Here is a 9,547-nt window from a genome sequence, read left to right on the forward strand (position 1 = left end):
CTCTTTTTGCCTTCAGGGGCAGAAAGAGTGCCTCCTTTCCATGGAGGAGACAGCTGAGTCCATCCCACACCCTTTGTATCCTTTATAAAGCCCAGTATAGCCCACATTGTAGGTAGTGGACCAATTCTTGTTTAATAGAATGATGAATAAGTTACCTCCCTCTCTTTCATAATAGGAAAGCAGAGGCCAGAGAGTTTATTTTTTTTTTAATTTTGACACACTCAGCTTCAAAGAAAAAACACAAAGTAAAGAATTCCAAAGACAAAAGTGATTTTGTTCATATTTTATATTGGAGTATCTTAACTGTGGAGATTCTAATGTGTCGGTCTTGGGGGAAGATCTTAGGAGTCAGTATTTTAAAGTTTCCCAAATGTTTCCGATGTGCAGGTTGAGTGAAGTCCTGAGCTAGAAAACTGCAGAATGTTTCCCAAACCATATTGTGCAACAGAATCACCTAGGATAGTGCCTCTCAAACTTGAATGTGCACACAGATCACTTGGAGATCCTGTTTAAATGCAAGTTCTGATTCAGGAAGTCTGGGCTGAAGCCAAGATTCTGCATTTTCTAACAAGCTCTGGAGTTTGCCGGTGCTGCTGGTTCACGGATTACACACTGAGTAGCAGCAAGGCCCTAGGATGTTGGAGGAAATACAGATTCCCGAGTCCCACTCTCAGAGTTTCTGATTCGCCTAGTTTTTAGTGAGACTCAACAATCTGCATTTTAAAAAGTTCCCTAAGGTGCTTCTGATGCCCCGGCGGATTTACCAAAACCTGGGAACCAGCCCTGGCTCATTAACCCCTTGTGTGACCTTAAGCAATTCTTTCCTCTCTATAGGTCTCATTTTCCTCCCCAAGGATAGATAAGTTGATTTCTTAGGCCCTTCCAGCTCTCACGTTTAAGTAAACCCCCACGACAGTTTAGGACCAATGGCGGCCTGAGTCTGAGAACTACAATCCCCACAATGCCCTGTGCTGCTCCGCTCCCTTGTGGGATCTTGGAAGAGGATCGCTCCTGGAGACGCTCCCCACAATCCTTTGCGGTGCTTCAAGGTGGCGGCGCCCAGTGGCACCATGAGCGATCTGGAGAGCAGCTGCAGCAGCAGCGATGCGGAGGAGCTGGAGCGGTGCCGCGAGGCGGCGATGCCGGCCTGGGGCTTGGAGCAGCGCCCGAGGGGCCCGGAGAAGCCGAGAGTCGGTAGGGGACTATGTTCGGGGAGTCTGGCCGAAGGGCGCAGGATCTTCCCCTGCGGCCTGAGAGGATGGATGGTGAGGAGAGAGTCCCTGGAATTCGACTTCTTTCCCCGAGGAGGCTCCAGGGTCTGGGTGGGGTTCAGAGTCAAAGCGCGGACGAGTGCAGCAGGGAGGATTGTTCCATTATCCCCGTCAGAGAAACCAAGGCACCTGAATGTCTCTTGACTTTGCTTCCCTGGGTCCATCCTAAATGTCGCACCCTGGGCAGCCCACCACCTCTCCGAGGTGACTGCGACCCTTACTGGATTTTTGCATCCAGCCTTTCCCCGCCTCCAACACTTTCTCACTCCCTGGGGCTGCCAGCGAGCTGTGTCCTACAGTCTCTCTGACCGTGACTCCCTAGTGCCCTGGGAATCAATCCCAAACCCCTTAATTTAAGGGTCCCTAATCCCGGACAGAATCCAGAGGGTCCGTGAATCTGAATGGGAAAAATATTTCATCTTTACTTTCATTAATCTCTGTTTGGAATTTAGCATCTCTTTCTATCATGCATGTGAACAAGCCACGGTAGTTTTGGCAATACCTGTTAACTTTGTCTTAACAAAAGTCGCAGATTTTCAAATCCCATTACAGTCTTTGCAGATATATCAAAAATATTTTATTCACAATAAAATGTTGAAAAAAAATCATTTCCACTCATCCCTGCTTTAAAATTACAGTAATTTTTAGACCCATCAGTAGAACTTATTTAATACATTAATGAAGAAGCACATATATTAATAATATCCCAAATTTGGCTTTTTACTATTAATGATAACTGAATTTCAGTATCATTGGTTTTCTTTGTAATCCTATGTGTTACATTTTTTGCATCTAAAACATTCTGAGAAGGGATCCAGGCTTTACCAGACTGCCAGAGCAGGCCATGGCAAAGAACCCCTGCTTTTGTTGAAAAGGACTTACAAGCCCTTTGGTAATCCATTCCCTGCCTGCCTGTCCCTTTTTACCTTCCTGCCATACTGCACACTTCCCAGACCATACTGTGCCCTCTCATCTGTGGGCACCATAACTCTGCAGTTTTCTCTTCATTTTCTATAGGCAGAAATGCCTTTCCCTCCCCATCACTTGCTAGCAGTAAGAAATTTGGGCAAGGTACTTAAATCTCACTGTACTTAAATTTCCTCATCTGTAAAGTGGAGGTAATGGTAGTACCTACCCTGTAAGGTTGAGAAGGAACTGAGATGATGTATCTGCAGTGCTTGGCGCATATTACAGACCCAATAAATAGCAGCAGTTATGTGATCGGTCTCTCTTCATGGACTGCTTTCCCCCTCCTGTCTGACTCCCACTCATCCTTTAATACTACAGCTGAGACACCATCTCTTCGGGAAAGCTGGGTTACACGCCTTCTCTCCACCATCATCATACTTTGTGTGATTCCCTTCGTATATAATGCTTTCCTTTCTTCTACAATTGCCTCTTTATTTTTCCTGTCTTTTTTCCTTTCATCCCCTGCATCCCCAGCACTTAGAGTCAACTCTGGCCTGTACTTTATCCACACATATTTATTGAGTGAGAGGTTACATGATGTGAACTTCACGAGGGCTGGTATCCCTTCACCATGGTATCCCCAGGGCCTACACAGTGGTCAGGAAAATAGTTCTTAAATAAATGAACTTGCCGGAAAGGCACCTCTAATGAGTGTGGAGGCTGAGACCCCAGCCAGACTCCCAGTCCAGTGATCAACATAACTGAGCCCCCTTCTTCTCTCTCTTCCACAGCACTTAGCACACAGCCAAGCACATAGTAGGCACTCAATAAATGCTGGAATCAGATTACACTTGCTTGTTCAGCATAGTGGTTAAGGGGAGACCTCTGGAGCCAGATGGCCTGTGTCCTCATCCCAACTCTGTCGCTTATTAGCTGTTTGACCCTGGCTAAGTTATTTTACATCTCCTTGCCTCAGTTTCCTCTTCTGCAAAATGGGGATAATGGTAACCCCCACCCCCCACCCCATGGGGTCATTGGAAAGATTCAATGAGTTATACATGTAAATCACATTAAATAGTGCTCGGCACATAACTGATGCTATAGTCATTTCTTCTATAAATGCTTTGGTGTTCGTTATTTTCACAGGCGCTGCAAATACTCAGTTGCCAACCACCCAACCGAGCCTCAGGTACTGTGCACTTTGGGTTCACGTTTCACACATTCATTCGTTGATATTGCTCCCCTGCTGTGTGCCAGAGGCTATTAGACCCTGGGATGTCAGTGTGCGAACCAGACACATGTCTTCCCCGCCCTCATGGGGGCAGCTTCTGAGCTGGCAGGAGGTGAGGTCCTTTCGTGTGTGTTGTAGGCGCAAGGTGGATGAGCACGAACAAGACGGCAACGAGCTGCAGACCACCCCTGAATTTCGAGCGCACGTAGCTAAGATGCTGGGAGCCCTGCTGGACAGGTAACCTGCCCTTATTCACTAATAAGAAGAGTAAGGGCTCCCATGGCCTGGAAGCTCAGAGTGTGTAAGTCGGCATCGTGGCAAGCACGTGGCATCTGTCACCTCATCGCTTTTCATAATCACTCTACCACGAAGGTCCTGTCATTGTCCTTCTTCTCTAGATGTGGCAACAGGCTCCCCTCTGTGAGAGGAAGCATTTGCTTGAAGTCACAGGGAGGAAGGAGCAGAGTGGCTTTGACTCCAAAGGCCCTGCTCTTAACCACTATGCAATCCTGCTACCACGAGAGGAAGAGGGGAACCCGAGCTCATTCCCACTGCAAGAGGGCAAGGGACCGACTGAATTCCTATTCTTGGGTGCTTTCTATATGCCAGGCACTGTGAGAATACAATCTGTAAAGATCCAGGTCAGCATTCCCAAAATAGGTACCCAGAAATGCGAGTACACGGTGTGGCTCTTGACAAAAGGGGTCCAACAGCAAAGAGGTGGAGAAACGCTGCACTCTGCATACCCCCGTGCCTGGGAGATTTAGATTCCTAATAGTGTATTCAAGGCCCTGAGAAGTCCTGCAGTAAAGAGACTTGTGTAACTTTGTTTAGCCCAGCATCTTGCAAATTCATTTGGGCACATTGCCTCTGTTCCATGGATGACTGATAGCGTGTCATGGGACGTGTTCCGGGATAGGCTGGTCTACATCCATCCCCACTTGACAGAGCCCTAGCAGGGTTTTTGTTGTTGTTGTTTTTTAATATTTATTTATTTATTTGGTGGCACCGGGTCTTAGTTGCCACTCCAGGGCTCCTTAGTTGTGACATGCAAACTCTTAGTTGCAGCATGCGTGTGGGATCTAGTTCCCTGACTAGGGATCGAACCCAGGCCCCCTGCATTGGGAACACGGCATCTTATCCACTGTGCCACCAGTGAAGTCCCCAGCCTAGCAGGTTTTGAAAAGGAGATTGAGGGTGTTCAGGCCATAGTCCTTCAATTCAAAGTAGTCATTGAAAAAGGACAAATAAGCCTTTCCAAAGTGCACACCAGCTGCTCTTCCCAGAGAGAATGTTGGGCCAGGCCTCAGCAGCCTGCACCCCCGTGGCGTTAGCGCCAGTCCCCCAACCTGGGAATGTGTTAAACATGTTTAGGAAGGTTGATTAGCATCTCAACCCATGGGAGCGGTTTTTCTCCATGACGGTTCGGCTTCAGGGTGACCAGGGCCTGCCTGGCGTTGCAGTGATCCACAATGGATGCTTCCCTAGGTGGAAGTCCAGCAGGATGCGGGTTACACGTGGTCAGGATATTCCCTGCAGCATTCCCATATTTCTCTCCAAAGAAATGATACTCCAGTTGGTCCCTTGTGTTAGATGAGGGTTGCTCATCTTGGCACTATGGACATTTTGGACTGGATCGTCCGTGGTTGTGCGGGGCTATACCGTGCACGTAGGTTAGTTCGCAGCATCCTTGGCCTCTACCCATGAGATCCTAGTAGCGTCTCTCCACCAACTGTGACAACCAGCTGTGTCTCCAGACATTGCCTGGTGTCCCCTGCGGACCGACGTTGAACCACTGGGTTAGATACTACCCGGGTCAGGGGCGGCACCCAGTTGGGCCAGACCGCGTCTCCGCTCCCTCTCCCCAGACCACGTCCCACACAGGACTTCGGGGAGGCCTCTGGCACCCACAGAAGTCAGTTAGGAGAAGCACCCAGTGCATTGCTGTGTTCGCTGCGAGGATGTTGCTGAGAGCGTCGGTCTCTGCGGTGTGAGGTGACTGCCCCGACAGCATTCCCCCAAGACCTGCTTCCTGGTCTCGTCAGTTCTCCCTGCTCTCTCGGTGCTTCTAGAGAAAGGGGGTCCTGTGAAGCTCATTGCTTATCTTGACAACAGTAATCGTCTTCAGCATCATCGTAGCTGCTGTTTACTGAGCACTGGCTTGCAGCCAGGCTCTGTGCTCAGGGCTTGGTATCCACTGTCTTATTTAATTCTTATGACAGCCCTCAGAGGCAGGGACTCATTACTTGCAGTGTAGAGACGGGTAACACAGGCTCAGAGGGATGAAGTCCCTTGTTAGTAAGTGACAAAATCAGGATTCAAAACCCAGGTCTGAAGTCTGAAAAAGGTCGGTGGGTTGTAGCAAAGTCAATTTCCCAGTTGTGATAATGGACCCTAGTTACACGCAGTGTCACCAGAGGGAGAAACGGGGTGGGGGTTGTCCGTGGATCTCCCCGTATTATTTCTTGGCAATGTATGTCAATCTACAATTAGCTCAAGTTTTTAAAATTTTAAAAATTAAAAAAAAAAAAAAAAAAAAAAAAAAAAAAACAGGTCTGCCCTGCTCTAGGAGCTGACCTCTGAACCGTTTTTTTCTAGACGGGTCATATTTCCCTTTTTGTGCTGGTGCCAGGAAGTTCAGAACAAAATGTGTACCCTCTGTCTAGCAAGTGTGTAGGGCTTCCTGGCCACACTTCTGGCTCTTTCTGTCCTTCCTGCTCTTGTTTTCTCTTTGCCTTATTTGAAATTGCACTCATTTTGTTGTACTGTGAGTATCTTCAAAACTTCTTCAGCACCTTCTGGAATAAAGTAGGGTTTAAACCAGTGAGGCACCACAGTTTGAGCTGGCATTATGGACATTTGCGTCCCCATCGGGCCGGGGTACTCTCCGCCTTTGCACTTAGTATCGCATTACCCTACCCCCTCCACTTAAAGGGAGAAAGGCAAGTTTTAATTAAAAAGAATTTTCGTTGTTACCCAGAATCTCATCTTAAATCCACCATCTCTTCCCTTAGCTCCATTACCATCTCAGAAGTAGTGAAGGAGCCAAGAAAGGCTGAGGTACCGAGAGGCATCCTGGAGGATGATGGTGAGCAGTTATACTTTCCTTTATTAAGCACCTCCCGTGAGTCTGGAGCCGGGAAATACGTTTTTGGCATTTTGTCTTCTTTCATCCCTGCAGCCCCTGTCCGAGGCATGTATTATGGTGATCCAGTTCACAGTGGGGAATCGTGAGGGGACTGGGGCTCTGAGGAACGCAGACACTGGCCCGAGGTGACCCTAAGCAGGAGCGCCTAGCCACTGCACCCTGCAGCCTCTCCCACCTGAGTCTCTGTCCCCTGCCCAACTCATTAGCCACTCTGCGAGCTGCCTTAGGCGGGAGGCTCAAATGCTGACTCCCTGAAGCCTCTGAGGGCTTGCTGACTTGGTTCGGCAGCCGGCCTCCCCTCAAGCACCCCACCCTCTCGCTGCAGCAGGTAGCAAGTGTGCCTGTCATCCTACGAGGCACCGTTTTGTAGTTAGACAGGAGCGATGCCAGCTGGACGGGGAGCTCCTTGAGGGCAGAGACGGGGCAGCCTCGGCCCCTGGGGTGCCCCTGGCGGTGCTGACTCCGCCTCTGTGGGTTGCAGGCTTCCGCCTTTTCTTCACATCTATCCCTGGAGGCCCTGAGAAGGAAGCTGCACCCCAGCCCCGCCGGAAACGGTTGCCTTCCAGCTCCAGGTGAGATGGCACACCCACTCCTCAAGTTCCCCCGTTGTTGCCTGTGTTCTGTCTTGGCAAGTCTCCCCTGCCCCCCAAATAGCCAGGCCAACTCCAGTCAGCTCCAGGCCCAGAAGGAGCCCTGTCAGTAGCTGGAGAAATAGTACCTCAGTGGGAGGGGGAAGAGTTTCCACTGGGCGTTGGCTTTGGATGTTTACTGCTTTTCGAGCACCCATCTTGTGCCGGACACTGCACTCCTGGGACATCCCTGTGAGGCCTGGGCTCTGTTAAGATCCCCATTTTATAGATGAAGACACTGAGGGTCAGAGAGGTTAAGTCACAATATGAAGTCACACAGCCAGGAAGCAGAGAAGCCAGTATTGGAACCCAGCTCTGCCTCACTGCCAAGCTTGAGTTCTCCAACCGCCACCCTCTGTCCGTGGCCTCTCTCTGGTGGCTTGGACTGAGGCAGCTAGAGGCGGCTTCGGGGCCCTGTCCCGACTCCAGCTTACCCGGCCTGCACTCCCGTTGCAGCAGCGAGGACGGTGACGAGGAGTTGCAACGCTGCCGGGAGGCGGCTGTGTCAGCCTCTGACATCGTCCAGGAGTCCGCCGTCCACGGCCCTGGCAAGGTGGAGAAAAAGGCAAAGAAGAAGAAAAGGAAGTGGAAAAAGAAAGCCAAGGAGGGCAGCACCAACCTCACCCCCGCGGCCACCACTGCAAGCAAGGCCGCCTCTGGGGAGCCGGGAAAGGAGTCCGCCGGGCTCAACGGAGACCAGGCGCCGTTTGGGACCAAAAAGAAGAAAAGGAAGAAAAAGGCAAAGAGGGCCAGCGCGGCCTCCCCATCCCCACCAGCAAAGAGCGCAGCAGCCATGCCTGCAAACTGAGCCCCGCCTGTGAGCACGGGGCCCAGCTCAGGCACCTACGGGGGACAAGGCATGTCCAAGCCCCGCCTCCCTCTCCAAGTGCAAGGACTTGGCTAGCAAGTCTAGACTTCGCCCATGACTGGGGCTGGCCCAAGGGTTGGGGCAAAGAAACAGTTGTAGGGTGAGCAAGGCCTGCTGCCCTTCTGTGCTCCCACTGGGGCTGGGGCAGACCCCTGGTACCAGAACATTCTGTGGTCTCAGGAAGAAGGAGGAGCCCCCCAGTTATTGAAGGCTGATGGCCAAGTGGTAGAGCTTCCACCTCCTCAGCCTGGTGTGGGAGACCACCTGAAGAAAACGAGGGAGGGCGTCCCCGACATGCCAAGCCCCTGGAGGAGTTTTGTGCGTCTCCCTCCAAGCCACACAGACCTGATATAACATTGCCTGGAAAAGAAGGAGAGAGATCCCTGCCTCCCCCTGGTTTTCCAGGATTTTCTTTCTTCACATTGTGAATACGCCATGCATGATCATGTCTCTGAGCCAACCAGATAATTGAAAACAAATTGTCGAGGGACCCAGAATGTAACAGAGGGATTTGGGTGCTGCCCTCGTGTCCGTGCTGAATCCTGATGAGCCACTGTAAGTAAGCATCACACAGGAGGGGTCCTGCCTACACCCCCAGAAGTGTTCCCCTACCCCAGCTTCAAGACTTCAGGAAGTGTCACAGCACTCGTGGCCTGGGGGATTCATGGACCCACGTATCCTGCGAGAAGGAGCAGAAGTTCAAGGTGAAGGTGAAGTGCTGGCTTCGTCGCCTGGCCTTGGAGATTCGGCAAAGCAAGGAAGACAGAGGTGGGGTGTGAGAGCGTGTGTGCCGGCCCCATCCTTCCTTGGGCCCCTGGTCCCCTTCCACCCCCCTCTGCCTGCCCAATCCCATCTGGGCGATGTGTGGACAAGCAAGACGTTTCAACATGTTCCTCATTTACTTTACTAAAAGTTAAATAAATGTACAGGCTCGCCCTTAGCCGGCTGCAAGCTGCAGGGGATTCCAGTTCTCCCCTGGCTCCTTCCTCAGTCCAGGATGGAGGCAGTCCACTGGGGCTGGGTTATCTGCAGCAGCCCCAGGGAGGTGAGCCCTGGGTTGGCACAGCTCCCTTGTCCCTCAGGACCTCAGCCTCCCCGGGGTGGGGGGCTGTGAACGCCTCCCCTCAGCTAGCTGGGCTCCAAGCTTGCAGGCGGCAACCTCTCCTCTGGTCTCGCCTCTCTTCTCCCTCTGGGCCCCTCAGCTCTGCCAGCTGCCCCGGCCTTACCGCCTTCTGAGCTCAGCAGCTTCACCCCCAAAGCAGGGAAGGGTCTGCTGCCCCACGACCTTGACTTGGCACCAGGCACAGAGTTACGAGTCTCCCATAGGAGCAGGGACAACACCTAGGCCTGCGGGGGTGGGGGGCTTTCCAGTAGAGGCTAGATGCCAGGCTGGCATCAGAAGGTGTGATGCGCAGGGGGACAGATGTCCAAGAAGACGGGAGGTCATGGTGGCCGGGGAGAGGGATGGCTCAGGACGAGGGAAGCTGGAGA

General features: G+C 51.6%; 1 protein-coding gene across 3 annotated transcripts; it reads left to right on the top strand.

Moving 5' to 3' along the window:
• Nucleotides 1-1,038: 1,038 nt before the first annotated feature.
• C19H12orf43 (chromosome 19 C12orf43 homolog) lies at nt 1,039-9,006 on the top strand. Of its 3 annotated transcripts, none has more exons than XM_007106010.3 (6): nt 1,039-1,194; nt 3,327-3,369; nt 3,550-3,648; nt 6,426-6,499; nt 7,041-7,131; nt 7,645-9,006. In XM_007106010.3, the coding sequence occupies exons 1-6, from the start codon at nt 1,071-1,073 to the stop codon at nt 7,994-7,996; spliced, it is 783 nt and encodes a 260-aa protein (XP_007106072.1). In that variant the 5' UTR covers nt 1,039-1,070; the 3' UTR covers nt 7,997-9,006. The 3 variants fall into 3 exon arrangements, with proteins under 3 accessions (XP_007106072.1, XP_007106073.1, XP_054936489.1); XM_007106011.3 differs by having other exon boundaries at nt 1,044-1,194; nt 7,648-9,006; XM_055080514.1 differs by having other exon boundaries at nt 1,178-1,265.
• Nucleotides 9,007-9,547: the final 541 nt, after the last annotated feature.

The sequence above is a fragment of the Physeter macrocephalus genome, chromosome 19, assembly GCF_002837175.3.
Source record: "Physeter macrocephalus isolate SW-GA chromosome 19, ASM283717v5, whole genome shotgun sequence".
NCBI lineage: Eukaryota > Metazoa > Chordata > Mammalia > Artiodactyla > Physeteridae > Physeter > Physeter macrocephalus.